Consider the following 17,836-nt stretch of genomic DNA (forward strand, 5'->3'; position numbering starts at 1 on the left):
TTGGGATTATAGTTTATTTGTTCTGATCAAAAGAATTTTAAAAACTGCAAAGCCTATCTTGGACAGATTTGCCTGAGGGTTCATCAAAGCCTCCAAAGACCTCAGACAGAGGATCATTATGAGATCAGTGAGTACAGTACGCTCAAACGCATCGAATCCTAGTTCAGCTCACAGCACAGCATGATCACTGTGCTGCTTAGCATGAAACACCCCTCTCTTGTGGTGTCACAGAGCATTACAGGGACTCTGCCGCACTTTCTTTCACGCTTTCTTTCACGCTTTTGACCAAAATATACACATTAAAATTCACATTTTAAATAAAAGTGATCTTAAGGGGCCACCCAGTTGTCCTTGAAGATGACAACAAAACCCACCAGGAATGGTTGCAGTAGTGAAATATCTATTGATGCAAAAGGAACAAACACGAAAAATTTCTAAACATAATTCTAACATCTTTTACTTTTGACACAAGTTCCTTTCAAAATAAAAATACACCTTGTGTCAAATATCCTCCAGTTGAAGATTTACATGCAAGGAAGTCATCTTCTATCATCATGACTTATGTTTACCTTCATTCTTTTTCTTATTTTACAATCAACAGCTGTGAAGAATCCATTTTTTTTTTCATTTATACATGGAAATGCAAATATGTACTTTAATTACTTCTTTGTCTCTGAACAGTACCTGTGTTCAAGGTGTACCCCACCTTTGCCCAAATGTGGCTGGGATAGGCTCCAGCAACTCACCGACTACAAAAGGAATTAAACAGGTTTAGAAAATGGATGATAGCCTAAAATTCCAGCCATGCGGACATATTCTTATTCTGCTGTATCCCTTTCAGGGTCACAGGTTCTAACCTGACCACTGTTGGGCGAAGGTAGGTTACACCCTGGACAGGTCCATAGCCTGTCGCAGAGCCTAAAGCTCAAAACTTGAATTAAGAATCTAAAATGATGACAGTCACACATGTGATAGAAAACAGTACGCTTTCTTAATGTATTTGTGCAGATTGCATCAAAAAGTGTGTGAATTGTGTTATATTGTGTAGACTGCAAATTATTTAAATACTATTTTTCGTTTTGGCATGTTTACATGCTTCCATTTGTCCTTAGAAATGTTTTTGATTTATGTTTTTTAATTCATATTGTATATTCATATTGTATTGGAATTCATGAATTCCAATAAAATGTTTACTAAATATAGTTTTGTTCTTTTATTTTCTTTCTAAGTTTATTTTTTTAACAATGCAAAAAATGAGTTTAAAAGATTTGTAATTATTATTGTTATTATTTTTGCCTAAAATATGAATGATTGCTAGAATCCCTCTACAAAAAAACTAACTTTGAAAGTAATTTTTCAAATTAAACTTCAAATTAAACTTTTTCAAATCTAAACTTGAAATTTCAGTATATAAAAACCAAAAATGTTTGTAAGCAAAGTATTTTCACTAATGATTGCATTTTCATTTTCAAGTGATGGTTTTTTTTTTCTCGTTTTCTGCCCGACGACACATTTTTCTGAGCATTGTTTTTAGTTTCGGTGAGTCCAGTCGCATTCTACAGACCATTTCATTCAACCAGACTATTTTTGACCAATCAAAATGCTCTAAATTCCTAAACATGGGAGAAAGAACTCCCACTCACAGCACAACACCGTGACACCCCCATCTTCCACCCCCCCAGTCATGAAACGAGCTCTATAAGGGGCCATCTGTTCTCGACAGCGGTGTTGATGGTAAAATTGAGGGTGTTAATGATGACTCACATTTGGTGGGAAAGAACAAGCAGGTACACAGAGTGTTCCCCGACCCCGACCCCCACTCAGGAACAAGACAAAGACACAAAATATCACCATTTTGTCCGGTTTCTACTTCTACAAAGTCCTTTTCTACTTGATAAGTGCCTTTTCAGTAAAATGGAACGACTTGTTTGAAGTCAAGAAATCTTGAAAATCTTCAGTTATTTTATTTTATTCTCAAGTTTTGCATAAAAAAGACAGTCTTTTTCTACTTAGAATTTAGTTTTTTGTACCATTTAAGGTGTATTGCGTAACATTTTGAAATAAATATATTTATTTTTTTTACAAAAGAAGCTGAGGTTTTGCAAACAAAGATCGGCTCAATAATGTGATTTGACCCTTTCACACCTGAATTTATTTCCAACTATGAAAAACGAAAAGTTTACTCATGTTTTTGCTTTCGAGTAGATTAGGGTAATTTTAGAATCGAAAGGCTTTGATGTATATTTCCATCAATAGATTAAAAGTCAATACTAAGAGCAAATTGTAGAGTAAAAAAATACTCAAAAAGGCCCTGAACCACTGAGGATTAAAGATATAAAACTCTTTTTTGATCAATAGACACTTATCATAAGACACATTTCTACTTGTCAGAGCAAAATACCGTAATTTAAACGTTTAGAATTTCATTTCAAAAGGGCAGGACAACGCACAATGTTTCAAAAACAATTTACCAAAACAAATTCGACCAGTTCTATTGGCTTTTTTTTTAACTTATCACAAGAGAAAAACGTCTTTTTTTTCCAAATATTTTACTTGTTTTGATGGCATTTTTCCAATTGAAAGGACATATTTAAAAAAAGATAACGCCAAGCTCCTCAGCACCAGCCATTTCTTTAGATTGATGGGTGACATCATGTGACCTCCAATGCGCCCCCTCCGCCCTGTTAGCTGCAGCTCGGGATAAACAGCCTCCACCTGTGAGTCTGCCTTAGCGCTCCAACGACTCAGCTATCTTCAATCAGTAATTTAGTATTTTCAAAGCCAGACCGCCGCCGCCTTGCATCAGCCTGTTTCTCTGATTAGCTGCCAGGCTCGGCTGAAAGAACAAACTTTGAAATTTGTATTAAAAAAACGAAATTTAATGATGACATGACATGTAAAGAGCAACAAAACGGCTTAAATATGACATTTCTGAATAATGTACTGTTACATTAAATATGCGTCAGTGGGTATAACAGCATAAATGGAACATATTTTACATATTTACAGTTCTTGTGCATTTATTGAAGGTTGCCGCACATCCGGCGAGTCGTTCTCACGCAGAATAAGTTCTTCCCGACTGGCATGGTCATATTTTCTCCTCAGAGAGAACCGTTTTTCACAGGACGTGGTAGACGGGTCTGGATCCAGAGTTCTCAGGAGTGCAGGGCTGAGAGTCGGAGCTGCTGGGGGAGAAGGTTGCGGCGTCCCTCAGGGCAGCCGGTCCACCGCTGGACTCCACGGAGGACAGGCGGTCAACAATGCTCGACAGGCACTCCAGGCTGGAGGCGCCGGCTGTCTTGTTGTCCAAACTCTCTGGAATAAAAAAGATGCTCAGTCAGGTTCTCTCTGCATACACGGATCTCCATGAATTCCCCTTAAAGCAGCACATGTCAGACTGCAGCTGCTGTCAGAAAGTCTTACCATTCTTTGTATAAGAATAGCTGCTGCTGTAGTTTGCATTCAGCTGTTGCCACACCGGACTGCTGCCTCCTGCCTGGAAGGGCACAAGAAATGAAGAACTGTCCTTGAACTTTTGAAAACACAGAAACACACACACAACGGTTGCTGACACACAAAAATGAAGATGCAGTGGAAACACAAAAGCTTCCAACCTCCTTTAATATTCTGGACAGGCTTATAAATCCTGAATTCCAAAGTTATTGGCTTCTTTATTTCACCTTAAAGTCAAAGCCCCCCCCTCACCCCCTCGCTTTTCCATGCCCAGTTCCGACTGTGGCGAATTGATTCTGTCAGTGGAAGCAACACCAGTTTGTGCAAGATGACACTTTCTGCGAGTAAATCTGCAGAAAATCCTGGCAGCGGCGCCGAACATGCAGTCAGGATGGAATGCAGGAGTGCGCCCGCTTTTCCCTGCCAGACTTCATAAGCTGGATTTTCTTTGGTTTATTGAGGCTATAAAGCGCCCAGAGAGCATCAGAATGGGTCGCGTTATTGTCTGATCACACTGATGGGTGCTAATGAACGGAAACAAACACAAGAAAATGACCAAGCTGAGGCTGCAAAATGAATGAAAAGAAGAAACGCTGCATGAAAAAGATCCCAAATCGATTTTAGGTGTTTGAGTCTTAAGTGGTCGGCATCCATGCAGGCTAAGTCAGAGCTTCTGTAGATGTTTGAACATGCCTTACCATGCCATCGGAGCAGCTCGACAGAGGACTTCCAGGCTCAGAGCTGCTCTCTCCAGGCAGGCCGTAAAAGTTCTCCACCTGCTCCCGCAGCAGCTCCTGCAGGCTTTCGATGTACTGGATGGCGTTGCGCAGGATCTCCACCTTGGGAAGGCGCTGGCTTGGGTTGGCCGAGGTGCAGCGCCTCAGTGCTTCAAAGGCGTGGTTGACCTTTTTGAGCCGCCGGCGCTCCCGCATGGTGGCCGCCCGTCTGCGGTCCACAAAGCTGGATTTGCGCTTGCAGGCCTTGCAGGCCCACTGGAGGCAGTGTCCCGGCTGGTGGGGGGCTCCGGGAACCCTGACGTGCTCGTCCTCCTCAGAGCCGGTGAGCTCTAGGCTGGAGCCGAACTCCAGGTCGTCTGGGGACAAAGCACAAGCTCTGTCGTAGAAGGCCTGGGATGGAGAAAAAACATCCATGGCTGGGAGAAGAAGTGGATGGCAAGATGGCCAAAAGGGAAGGAAGGAGGTGCTGGATGAAAGAGAGGAGACTTCTGAGTGATATGAGGGGTCTGTTGCCCCAGGCCCCCCTTATATGTCCCCTGGCTGAAGCCCAGGGCCCACATTGGCCAGATCTAATTACCATGGCCCATTGGCCCAGCCTGAAGTTAGTTCAGCTCCCTCCCTGCCCCGTCCCTACTTCTCACCCCCCAGTACCCTGCCGAGTTTCCCACATCTGCAATCACTGGTGTTTTCCTACTCATCCCTGTATTCTCCTGCTTGCTCTTCTTCAGCGAAGATGGTGTATTGAAGACGCCTCTGCACCACCTTTCGCTGTGACACCCCGAATGAAGACGGCGAAGGCAAATTGCCTGGGAAAAATGTCCGGACCACTCTCTGGAGCGCGCGGGCCGCTTTTTACGGCACCGACGACAGCGTTGCAGATGCACCCCAGCTGCAAAGAAAGGTGTAACATTTCAAGCCCCGTGAACTTAGAATGGCGGCAAAGCCCCTCTAAACACCCAAACCCCATCATTCGGGGTGAAGCCATCGCTGGGCCCCAAACACAAACGACACCAACCTCCAAGGACCAAATTTGAACCATTAAAGGTTATTGCTGCCGGTCAGTTTGGGACACAGATGGTCAGGATGCTGCAGCAGCTGAAAAAAAGAGCAAGTTTAAGGAGGGTTCCTCCTTCAGGCAGAACTCCTGACTTATATTCACAAATAACTGTTCACATAAAAATAAATTGATATTAATGGAAGTCTTCCAAACTTTAGTTGGATGTATTTCTAACCTTTAAAATGAGGTGAAATGCATCTGATCGGCTACATTTAGAGGAATATTAAGCACCATCTGGATTTATTTACATACTTCTTGTACTAAACACTCACACGATTTTTCAAATTTTAGCTTTTAAAATATAAATCATGTTAACAAACCACCATGTTTGTTTGAAACAGCAATATAGATGTTGTTCCTTTTTTCCGTTGGTGTTACCCAAAAGTAGTCATTTTACTGTGAAAGAACTACAAGCTTGAGTTATGTTATCTATTTTTGGTGTACATCACTTTGTACTATATTAGAAATGTAATATGCCAATTAAATAAATATTGATTTGGTTTTCAAAATGATTTGATTTGATAAGCAAGAAAATATTAAAATACAATTTATTACACTCTACTTACTGTAAAACAGGTTTTTTCAGCAGGGTTCTACTCTGCAGTACATAAATCTCAGACATACAAAGTTTAGATTTTTTATTTTGTCTTAAGAAGTATTCAGTTAGAATACGTCCTAAACACACATACATGGTCTATAGTATACATGCTGTACTCGGGTTTGCTTAACCACCCTCTAGTATACTACCTTCTGCTTAGGGCAAAATAATTATTCATGATAGTTAGATAGATAGACGGACGGACGGACGGACGGACGGACAGACTTACGGACGGACAGACAGACAGACAGACAGACAGACAGACAGACAGACAGACAGACAGACAGACAGACAGACAGACAGACAGACAGACAGACAGACAGACAGACAGACAGACAGACAGACAGACAGACAGACAGATAGACAGATAGATAGATAGATAGATAGATAGATAGATAGATAGATAGATAGATAGATAGATAGATAGATAGATAGATAGATAGATAGATAGATAGATAGATAGATAGATAGATAGATAGATAGATAGATAGATAGATAGATAGATAGATAGATAGATAGATAGATAGATAGATAGATAGATAGATAGATAGATAGATAGATAGATAGATAGATAGATAGATAGATAGATAGATAGATAGATAGATAGATAGATAGATAGATAGATAGATAGATCTCCATATCAATCGATCGATTAGCTAAAAGTTTTACACCTGAAGTTCATTTTTTTAAGGATACTTCAGTATCAGTGAAGGTCTACTACAGACCCCATACTCGTAGTGTAGAAAGTATACAATTGAATTCTTCTTTAGATTGTATGAAAAACTAAACTTTAAGTATACTGCCTCACTTTTAGTACATAGGTATACTTGTAGTACACTTAAATAGACCACTTTTTGCAATGGTTAATACAGGTAAGTTGTGTTTAAATATAATGTAAACATGACATATTTTCTTTTTTTCCTTAGGAAATATGTTTATAATCCAGTTTACAACTTTGAACTCTGAGCTGAAGATTCTCTTCCGGTCGCTTCTCCACCGGGTGATTCGGTTGGTGACAGCTCACATGGATACAATGCGGATGTTTCTCACAATGTGCCAAAAGCGTTTGCAGCCGCACGCACCTAAGAAAACAGGCACAGCCTTAACTGTGGCCAGGAGTTTGGGTTTGCACACAGCTGAAGAAGACATCGGCGCGCCTGCGCCTGCGGAGGATCAAAGGCTGTCCGAGAACAGTGTCAACAATGAGAAAAAAAGCTTGCACGGACCCAGGGATAAGTGGGTGAGATTGGGCGAAGCACATGGCGCATGCATGGAGCTTCGGAGGAAGCGCGTGCATGGCTGGACATGTGATCTGTCCAAACCTGGGTCTCATGGGAACCCTCAGAGGTCGTTTTTCTGTTGTTCTCAAGGGTCAAAGACAGAGTTAAGTGAAGGGCAGGGGTGATCTTTTATGTCCACCTTCCTCACGTCTGAAAACCTTATTTCTTTCTCGTGCTTGGACCATGTCTGGTTTGGTCTGACATGAACATGTTGGGAGTCTTATGTTGTTTGGAGCCAAAACAAAGATTCATGACATGATGTGAAAACCCAAAAATGTAGAAAATCTTCAAGAACAAAACAGCTTTTCTCCTCTCCGATTTACATTTCCAGAAAAAGAAGAGAAAGAAAAGTAGAAAAAATGAAACATTTTGAGTGGCAACACCATTTGTTTGGCAGAGAGCAGAAAGCGGTGGATTGCCAGCTCTGCTGAGCCTCTCACATGGCCGGCCGGATCCTCAAGGAAAGTCCTGGAGAAGTCAGAGCATCCAGGGTTACAGGCCTGCTTTCATCAGCTTTACTTTTTGGAGGTTCTCAGCCAAATGAGACTTTAACGGTGTTGTCAGTTCAAAACAGCTGGACACACAGAAAACACAATTCACACTGCAGGTTTGGAGAGCTGAGAAACTCTTTTTAGACAAAGATCTCTGCAGAACCAGACATCAAACTTCTCAAAAAAAACTAAAAATAAATGAGGAGCACAGCTATCAGGCTGAGCGAGCATGAGCCCATTAACAGAGTATTAATGCTGGGAGCTCTCAGGTTTCTGTCTGCTCTCCACACAGAAACTGGATCTTTATGAAAGAGGTGGTTTTGCAGGAAAAACGCTGCATCAGATGCTGCTTTCCTGGACATTTTAGAGTTTTAATGCAGCTCAGGTTTAGAAGAAGTTCTGACACCATGAACACAACTGAAACTACAAAGCAATAATAAAATGAAGGAAATAATAATTCTCTCATGTTATGTGTGTTGTCTGACCTTTATGTACTGCAGAGCAGGAACCTGCTGAAAAACAGTTTTTGAAATGACTCTGGCCAGATTGTTTCTGTTTTTTTTTAAATATATTCCTGTTAAATAAATCAAATCAATTTAAAATAAACAAAGGTTTGAAATTCAATTAGATGTGCATAGGCAGCTTTTCAATTGTGTGCTTGATTAGGAATGTGTCATTTATTGTGTTACTATTAAAATGTAAAGCGTCAAGAAAAATACAGATGCCCAAAGGGGACATTATTTTAAAGATCAATGAAAGAAAAACCTAAAAGACCAATTTATGAAAAACATTAAAAACATTAAAATATATATTTATAATTGAAGATCTTTTTGTTTAGATAATAAACAGAAGTAAAACATTTATGTTGAAAAAATGAAACAAAAACTTAAAAACTCAAATAAAAAAACCCATTCAGATGTTAAAAAATAAATATATAAAAAAAAACGTTTAACAAATGACGCAAAAACGTCTTAATTGTTTTGTTTGACAAATGTTATTTACATTTTTCTTTTGGTCAAAAGTGTCCCTTTTTCCATTGTAACCTTCAAAAGGTGAACAGTATGGATGCGAAGAGGAGACAATATTTTAAAGATCAATGAAAAAAACTCAAAGCACAAACTAAATTATAAAAAATTGTGTATATTTATTCATCTTCTTCCGTTTTGTCCGTTTCAGGGTCACTGGCTGCTGGAGCCTATCCCAGTTATTTGTGGGTGTAGGCAGGGGACACCCTGGACTGTTTGTCAGTCTGTTGCAGGGTCACAATCACACACCCTCACATTCACACCTATGGACATTTAGAGTTGCCAATTAACCTATGTTATGCATGTTTTTGGATGGTTGGAGGAAGCTGGAGAAAACCCACGCATACACGGGGAGAACATGCAAACTCCAGACAGAAAGGTCCCCCATTGATGTTCTGTTTCAGGTCCCCCAGCCATGGCTTGAACTGGGGGCCTTCTTGCTGTGAGGCAAGAGCGCTGACCACTGCGCCACTGTGCAGCCCTTTTTTCATTACATATGAAAAGTTTAAAATAGAAATTCAAAGTGAATACTCAAAAAGACAAAAACTGCAAAAAATAACAAACAAACAAGTGGAGCAAAAACAACTTGTTTGGGTTGACATGTTGTTTAGATGAGCTTTTTTTATTCTAAAAAGCACAGTGTTTGTTTCACTTGTTTCTGTTTCCTTGTGTAAACCTTTAAAATGTAAAGCATGAAATTTAGTTGGAACTATACGGGAGCCTAAAGACGATAAGATTTTAAAGATCAGTGCAAAACCTCAAAACACAAACTAAATCATGGTAAAAATGAAGTGTTTTGTGTTTTAAGATAATAAACAAAAACATTCTTTTAACTAACAACTAAAATAGATATATACAAAAAAGTAAAACTTTAAAACACGGAAAGACAAATTAGAATAAAAGTAAAAAACAAAAATTGTGAGAACATTTTCGAACCAGAGACGCAAAAACAATTTGATTGCTTTTGTGTAACAAATTATGTTTCACTTGTTTCAGTTTCACAAAAACTAAAATGGTAAAAAAAATGTTTATACATTTAAAAAAAATCAAAATAATGTAACATAACAAATATTTTACTAAAATCTTAAATATTTATATAAGGGAAAGACATTAAAATAAGCGAAGCAAAAACTTGTTGGATTATTGTGTTTGGCAAATATTTACGTTCTTCAGGGGGCTGATGGGAAATTTCTTTAGAATGTTGTGTTTTTTGCAAATACATTTAAATTGAAATTATAAAGATTTGGCAAAAACAATAAATGAAATAGGACAGCAGTAAAGAACATGAACTTCAGTGAGTCCAGTGACAGAGAAATTACAAATGTCAAAGCTAAAATTAGATCAAAGGGAATCAAACTATAAAAAAAAGGCTATAAACTTAAAAGCTTAACAGCTGCTGCAAACAGAAAAGGCCCTTTAAATAGAATTGAGGAGCATTCCTGTTTCTTCACGTGCTCATTAAATATCTGGTTTGGACCATTTTTGTGACTTTAAAGGGGATTTAAAGTTGTTTTAAGGAGTTTTCCTTTTGTTAATTAGATTTATTGCTTAAGGTGAGTCTTGGTAAACCTCATAAGGATTTCTAAAGCTTTATCTGTGTCCGCCTGCAAAGCAGAAATGAGACTTGGAGGTCAAACAAGTTTGTGTGACGTCTGCAGGGATCAGAGCCCACAAGCAGCGACTCAAAGACAAAGTTTATGGATTCTCTTGGCATCAACGTCGTCTTACGTGATGTCATGAAGGCACAAGCAACGATGAATCCAGGTTTAATGGCTCACATAACTCCAATACCCCAGTGGGCTTAACACCAAGCCTGCAACTTTCCATGCACAACATGTGATCGGGGCAGAAGGGGAGGAGTCGTACGGAGGAGACTCAGGTTACCCTGATGTGTCAGACCTCAAACAAAGAGACGCTGCTTCACATTTGGATTTGTTATTTATTTTTTACATATAATCATTTTTATGGAAAAAATAATGATATTTTTAAATAATTTGAAATCATTCAAAAAACAGCAAGTGAAAAATCACATTCTTTATTTCTGTTGGTCAGCAATATGTACAAATATTCTAACCAAATGTCACGTTTCTTCAAGATACTGTTGGCTTTGCAACATCATATAAATAGATTTTAGCACAAAAAAAAAATATGTACAGATTAGAAGAAAAAAAACAATGACAATTATTTCTAGGGCCTTTGCCAATGCTTCAATTTTCTGACCCTCCAGCCGAGAAGTGGATTTTCTCGCCGTTCGTGATGCTGTTTACGATGGAGGAGAGACGCAGGAGGCTGGAGGATGCGGAGGACTCACTGGAACCTTAGAGGAAAGACAGGGTTGGTTTTATGTGACGTTTCAAACATTTACAAAACTTTACTCAAAATTTGTGAAATGTCTTTGAGCCGTACTGGAGTTGAAATGGAAAGAACTTTTCCAATGAAAGTTCAGATTGACCATGCGTTGGTTCAACATCAGGACGCTGGCATTAAAGGCTTTTTAGAGTGGTTCAGCATATTTAGTAGGAACAGTCAGGGCTGCTAACATGTTTTACACCTTTATTTGATTTAGTTTGGTTTCACACTGCACAGTGGACCAAACTACCTGGACACTACATGTAATTACAACTGCTTCTCTTGAGGGGTCGGGGTTGCTCAAAAGCAGCACTGGCAAGAAAAATATAACGATGAAGAAGAAAATTTTCTCATTTTGATGAAGCAATGAGGACCTGGTTGTTTCCTTAAATCAGATAAAGTTCCAATATATCATATTAAAACATTTATTTACAAGAAATTTGCAAACTTTCACAAACTTGTCTCAAATTTGCCCTAAATTTCATATCACCATCAAAAAAGTGCAGAAAATTTGAAACAACTTTATGGAAAACTAAGCCACCTGTGATAAATTTGTGACTGAATGATAAACGTTACAATTTGGATGCAGTTAAATCCTTTAGCATTTTATTTTGAATTTTGTGAACGGTTACTATGTCCATAGTTTTATGAGTTTTACTGAGCTTTATTAGGATTTGTCTCACAAGTAAATTGATTGAAAGTATTTAAGGCCACATCTTTTATTTTGAAACTTAACTTAACCCCATTGTAGGATTCCCGTGATGTGCATAAAAAAAGTTCCTGAATTTTTAATGTTGGGTTTCAATTTTTTGGTCTCAACTCAACTAAGTCCAGTTTCAGAAATCTTCGAATACTTAAAAAATTCTCTTATGTGTAAAAAATCTAAAGCAAACAAAGCTTTGGTTAAGGAGATGCAGCACAAACGCTTCAAGCCGGTTCTCTTCTTATCAGCCGCTTTTATTGACTTCCTTTTCCAAAACCATTATTTTAGTTTTCCATTCTAAAAATTCAGAAATGATAGAAAATCAAAATAAAAATGACATTTTGTATACTTATAGGATGTCTTGCCATCAACTACAACTACAAACAAAAGGATATTTGGTTGTGCTGTCACAAAACCTAAAGACAATGCATGTTTTTTTCATAAAATATCCCTTGAGATGTCCATCACTGTGGATTTCTTAGCTCATTTGCAACCTTCAAAACACAACCAATCTAAACCTCTGTGAATTTGCATGATGAAGCAAAAATACTGCATATCTGCACTTCAGCAAAGAGCTTTCTGGAGAAAGAGACTTGGCAGAAAATTGGATCTCCATAACAAAACTGGTTTTACAAGTGTTTTTTTTTATTCAGACTAAACTCTTTGGGTGTATTCAAATCATTTGGTCCGAACAGAGTCCGCTTCATTTGGTCCGGATCGATTCCTGAACCTTGTGCTTGGTCTGTATCCAGACGAGCATTTCTGTTTCAAACCAAAGAACTTTGCACTTTGTTTAGTCTGTATCTTTGCACCTCATTTTTAAATGTTGAGTACGGTCGAATCCGAATTGCTTCCCTAACCCCACTTGCTTCTCCCTATTGCTCCAATTGTTGGGGCATTTGAAGCTGTAGTGGTGACCGGAAGTGTTTTTAAGGACTTAGGGCTGGCCATCCCTCCGCCGGTAGGGTGATCCACATCGCCCTTGTCAGTGGAGGAGAAACGCATTTCTCCATGTGGGTGTTCTCTAAAGCACAGACGTTTACATCTAAATGTAAGTAATGAGCTTTTGTTTTTATGTGACTTTTTAAGGTTATAAAAAAAGTTAAAGTTATAAAACTGATGTTGTTATGTATTTTCAAGTGCTGGCAGCTACCCACTAGCATGGATGACTGGCGACTACTGATGACCTCATCAAGAGGCAGTAATGTCTTAATTTGAAGACACTATGTCTCTTCGCCTGGAGGGATTAATGTAGGTGAAGGGACAAGCTGTAAGGGTAGGGGTTGCAATTTGGATTAGGGCCTTGGTGTAAAAAGGAGCTATGACAGTAAATCTGATTTCTGTTAGCCAACAATCTGCAAATTCTGAGTCCATGGATTAGTACCTTTAAAGGAACCTTGTTTGAGTTCTTCTCTAAAGCAAAACTCCTTTAATTCTTAAAATAAAAAAATCATTAAAAGTCAACACATACCGTTGCCAAACTCTCCAAACTTCCCACCCATTGAGTTTAGTGCATTTCTGTTGGTCTAGATCAGATTTGTTTACATGTTCCTAATAGTAGCTAAAAAGCTAAAATGTTTTCAATGGTAGTGTTGTTGTTGTTTTTCCGGTGTACCTTCACTCTGATTCATTGCTGCAGTGGAATGATCAGCAGAGGTTGGTAGGATTTCAGACGATGTCTTCCAGTTGTACTCATCGTTTGCTACCTGTAAAACATAGAAATGATAATTGGGCAGGGATCTATATAGAAATAGCAAGGACACAACTATGATAGTTATAATTTAAAAAATTTCAATTGGATTTATCTGCGCTTTTCCAGATGCTCAAAGCGGTTACAGTGTGTCCTTTATTCATTCACTCCTCATTCATACTTGGTGATGACAGAGGCTGCCAGTTTGCGCCTACGACCCTCTGACCATCACCAGGACATTCATGCACATTCACACACCAGTGGAGCTGAACTGGAGGTAGGAAGGGTGAAAGGACTTGCCCAAGGGCACAACGACAGTTGACTGGTGGGAGTGGGGATCGAACCACTGATCCTTCAATCTTTGACGACCTGCCCAACCGCCTGAGCCACTGCCACTAAATTGTCAACAGTAACCATGTTGTCCTGTGTTCTTGATAGAAAAGGCTATTGGAAGACATCTATGTAACTTCTCAGTCCCTTTTGGGTCTGAAGACCATGTAAGCACCAACAGTTTCTTCCTGATCGTGTTCTTACGTTGTGATCTTTGGTGTTGAACGAAGAGGTACTTCCTCCCTGTTCCTGCTCGTCCAGAGTTTGCAGCAGATCTTGTAGCCTCTCAATGTAGCTGATAGCGCTGCGCAGAATCTCCACTTTGGGCAGTCTCTGGTTGGGATTGGCCACAGTCTTCCTCTTCAGGGCATCGAAGGCCTCGTTGATCTTCTTGAGCCTCCTTCTTTCCCTGAGCGTAGCGGCCTTGCGCCTGTCCGTGGGTGCGGACTTCTTCTTGCAGATCTTGCAGGCCCACATGAGGCACTGGCCCTCACAGTGCGCCTGGAGGCCCGGAGGCGCGAGCACATGCTCCTCTCCGCTGCTCTCCCCGCCGGTCTCCGAAGGAACGTTATCCTGGCCCGGAGACAACGGGCTGTCGTTGCTGTTATACAGAGGAGACACTCCTGCTATGTCCAAGTGCTGTAGCGGTCCGTTGTCGGCCTCCTCCAAGTACCGCAGGTCACCAAAGAGATAAGAGCTGGTCTCAAAAAGGTCCATCATATTGTTGCACCCTTCTCTCTGTTTGAGACAGAGGAACTCTGGCATTTAAATAGAGCAGCAGGGACACAGTCAACAGGCTTATATATAGAATGTGAAACTCAATCCAACACGGGTTGCCACATTGCAACAAGCATCTTTTTTTTCCGTCTGCATGTGGAACACACTGACTTTGTGTGCAGACTAAAGCATGTTCAGAATGATAAAAAGGTTGTGTGTCAAAAATCACAACTAATGAAAACATCTATGCTAAAAAGAAATACTTTTCCAACCAAATCTTTAAATTGTAAAATGATTTCTGTTTTAACCCTTGAACACTGGAGCTTTATCTTTAGTGGAGCTTTGATATTTTTTGAATCACCATAACCCTTCAACCAATTACGCAATTATGCAATTCCAATGGATTCTGACACTAAGAAAAGCAGCTGATATGCAACACTTTACTTTAGTAAAGTTAGTAAATTTGGACTTTAACCACTTCATGACTGACATTATTTCCAATTATTAAAAAAAAAAACTCCTATATTGAGTGAAGTTCTGGTTTAAGTCGTACGTTCTGAATTAGCGACATAAAGCGTTGCTAATTTGAAACACTTAACATAAACTTAGTACAGTAAATGGTCAAAAGTTTTAAGAATGATACAAAAATCAATATATCTAAATTGCTATTATCAAAACTTAAGCATTAACTTTTCCAATTTTCAATATTTGTGTGACTTTCTAAACTTTTGGCCACGACTGTACACTTATTGTTCATGCCTGACTTTGACACAAAAAATAGCTACTAGTTAGAGTTTTTTCCATTCAAGGTCATGCAACATTTAGTGAAGTTTTGGATGAAATCAAGCTTTATTTATAAAGAATGTGCTTTTCATGCATCACAGCTCTTTACAATTAAAAAACAAAACAAACAAGAAATTACAAAAAAGAGAAAAAACTAATACCAACCCACCCCTTTGCCCCCCTTCCCTCCATTCACACACACACCTCATGACGTCACAAAATGCATCCAGGAACGAAAAACTGACCACAATTATAAAATAAACGTGAATGGGGCATTGTAAATTAGTAACATGCATAGGTCAGAAGGAGTTAACCCTTTTATATTGTAAATGATGCAAATGGAGGAATTAGCACACTCTGCAAACTATTGAAACTTCTACCGTTTTAGAGATTAACTGGATTTGATCCTTTTTTTATTTAATGATGGTTACAAAAAAGGGGTGTGTCCTAACAACTCCAAGCTAACTTAAGTTTGTTTGTCTTGCCCATTTTTGGAAAAACCCATGTTGAAAATTTGCTCTGTAGACCCCAATGGACCACATCTTTGGTCGATCACTTTTAGAGTTAATGGCTGAAACTTCAAGGCTCTGGGTCACATCTCCCAAGTATGGAAGCAGAGGAAAGAAACTGTTCGAGTCGATGAGTGGGTCAGGACCCACTGACACTCTTTTGGTCAAATGAAGACAGAAAGAACTCTAATTTGCAGAGTAGCTGCGTCAACATCCATCATTTTCCAAAAACGGGATAAAGTCTTCTTTCATTGACCCTTGTGCTATCCTAGCCACTTTAACGTTGGGAGTTGGGTCATCTAGACCCACTAGACAGTGCGTTGAACCTTTTTTCTTCAATGATTTGTGATCTTCACTGGTGTCCATGGATTACATGAAATCTTTCCACCTTTATCCACCTTTGTCATGGTAGGGAGAACACGTCAATGTAAGGGTGGGGTCATCTAAGATATAGCACAAGGGTTAAGGCAGAAAAAAGGGCATGTGTGAACTCCCCTTCATATTACATTTTACCCAAACAAGAAGCTCAGGGCACATTCTGCCTCCCACACTTCACTGCACTGCACTGCAGTTGCACATGCAGTCGCAGTTGCACACAGATCATGTAACAAAACCCAAAAAGCTTCATAGGTGGGTTTTATTTTGCTGGGAGACAAACTGCAATCAATAGGAGTGCAGAGGCGTCTGTTGCTTTGTTTCACTCCCATGCTGCTGGAATTCTAACACATTTAAATAACTTTCAAAACAAACTTTTACTAAGAAAAACGTATAAAACCATTTCTGCTGTCTCAAAGTCGACTGAGTTTCTGAAATCATTGAAAAAATTATTGAAATTATTGAAACCTTAGTTTCTGGCAAAAAAAAAAAACTGTTAGAGATTTGTGAGGGGGTATCAAGAATCTGACAGTATTTACACACACATGAGAAACGCTGTGAATTCCTGCAAACCTGGGCTCCATGAATCTTTGTGCAATAGCAGCACAGGTTGATCTGAAGTGAAATTTGTCACTAGTTCATATTTTTCTCAGGATCGTTTGTTCAGATCCATTTACCTACATTTTTTATTAAATTCCCTTCTATAGATTTGCAGCTTTTTTTTGGCATCTGCTGCTTGCTTTATAGGTGAACAGCACAAATTCTTGATAAATGGTGATGGGTTAAAGCTCTTTTTCCAAAACGTGGACAGTTTAATTCATAGTAGGGCTCCAAAATGACCAAGCAATTCAAGATTGATTGCCCCAGACACATCAGACTCAGATTTAAAGCCTGAAAATCTGACAGCTGTCCTCATCTTTGACATGTTTTCATATTTATGCAGCAATCTTCTTAAAGGGCCATCAGTTATGGGCCGGGTATGAGAGAAGCTTATTTTTGGCTGCATCTCTGAATTTCTGCATGGTTTAGAAAACATGTAGTCTCTTGTTTTTATGTGGAATCAACAAAATATAGTTAACCAGCTCTGACTGATGACTATTATTGGATGGAGAAGTTCAAAATCACCATAAATAATCAATATTATCATTAAGAATAAAAGGTCTTGTGATTTACCAAAATAAAACACCCCACTGTGGCTTTGGTGTCGTCATATCAAAAGTTAGTTTCCTGAAGGGGCAGCTTTGAGAAACGCTATCATAAATAGACACATGGCTCATTGGAGTGAGATTCAGAAGGAAAGATAAAAGCTCAGGAGCAGGTGATTTACTGCCTGTGGAGCTGCAAACTTCACTGGGGAGAACGCGAGAGATTCCTATTTCTGTGCCTCCGAATGACCTCATGCAACGAAACCAATCAAGGTGAAGCAGCTGCCCGCTTCCCGAGTTCAGATCCTTGTCCTCCAAGAGAGACGTGTCAGGTAAAAAATCACATGGCATGGAGGTGAAGAAAATGACTGACGGCTTTATTTCAGACTCATGAAGGTCAGAATAAATAACAAATGGAAAAAAAAAAACATTGAAAGGTCAACTGGGTTTAATCAAAAGCCTTTTTGGATGATCAAAACAATGTTTTCATGTGCACTGGATATTTCCTGAGCTCCACAAAACTGTCATTTGTACAGATTAATTTTAGACTTTTCCTTAAAATACCTTCCCATTTTATATTGAAATTATTTTTGA

At 39.2% G+C, this 17,836-nt stretch overlaps 2 protein-coding genes across 2 annotated transcripts; both read right to left on the minus strand.

Annotated features, from left to right (window-relative positions):
- Positions 1-2,857: 2,857 nt before the first annotated feature.
- Positions 2,858-4,879, minus strand: myf5 (myogenic factor 5). Its single transcript, XM_011491255.3, has 3 exons — positions 4,152-4,879; positions 3,424-3,496; positions 2,858-3,315 (listed from the first exon to the last, which is right to left on the minus strand). The coding sequence occupies exons 1-3, from the start codon at positions 4,602-4,604 to the stop codon at positions 3,119-3,121; spliced, it is 723 nt and encodes a 240-aa protein (XP_011489557.1). The 5' UTR covers positions 4,605-4,879; the 3' UTR covers positions 2,858-3,118.
- Positions 4,880-10,655: 5,776 nt separating this feature from the next.
- On the minus strand, positions 10,656-14,494 carry myf6 (myogenic factor 6). The gene is made up of 3 exons (XM_011491257.3): positions 13,918-14,494; positions 13,309-13,399; positions 10,656-10,958 (listed from the first exon to the last, which is right to left on the minus strand). Exons 1-3 carry the CDS (start codon positions 14,476-14,478, stop codon positions 10,849-10,851), a joined length of 762 nt encoding a protein of 253 aa, XP_011489559.1. The 5' UTR covers positions 14,479-14,494; the 3' UTR covers positions 10,656-10,848.
- Positions 14,495-17,836: the final 3,342 nt, after the last annotated feature.

Source organism: Oryzias latipes, chromosome 23 (genome assembly GCF_002234675.1).
Source record: "Oryzias latipes chromosome 23, ASM223467v1".
Taxonomy (NCBI): domain Eukaryota; kingdom Metazoa; phylum Chordata; class Actinopteri; order Beloniformes; family Adrianichthyidae; genus Oryzias; species Oryzias latipes.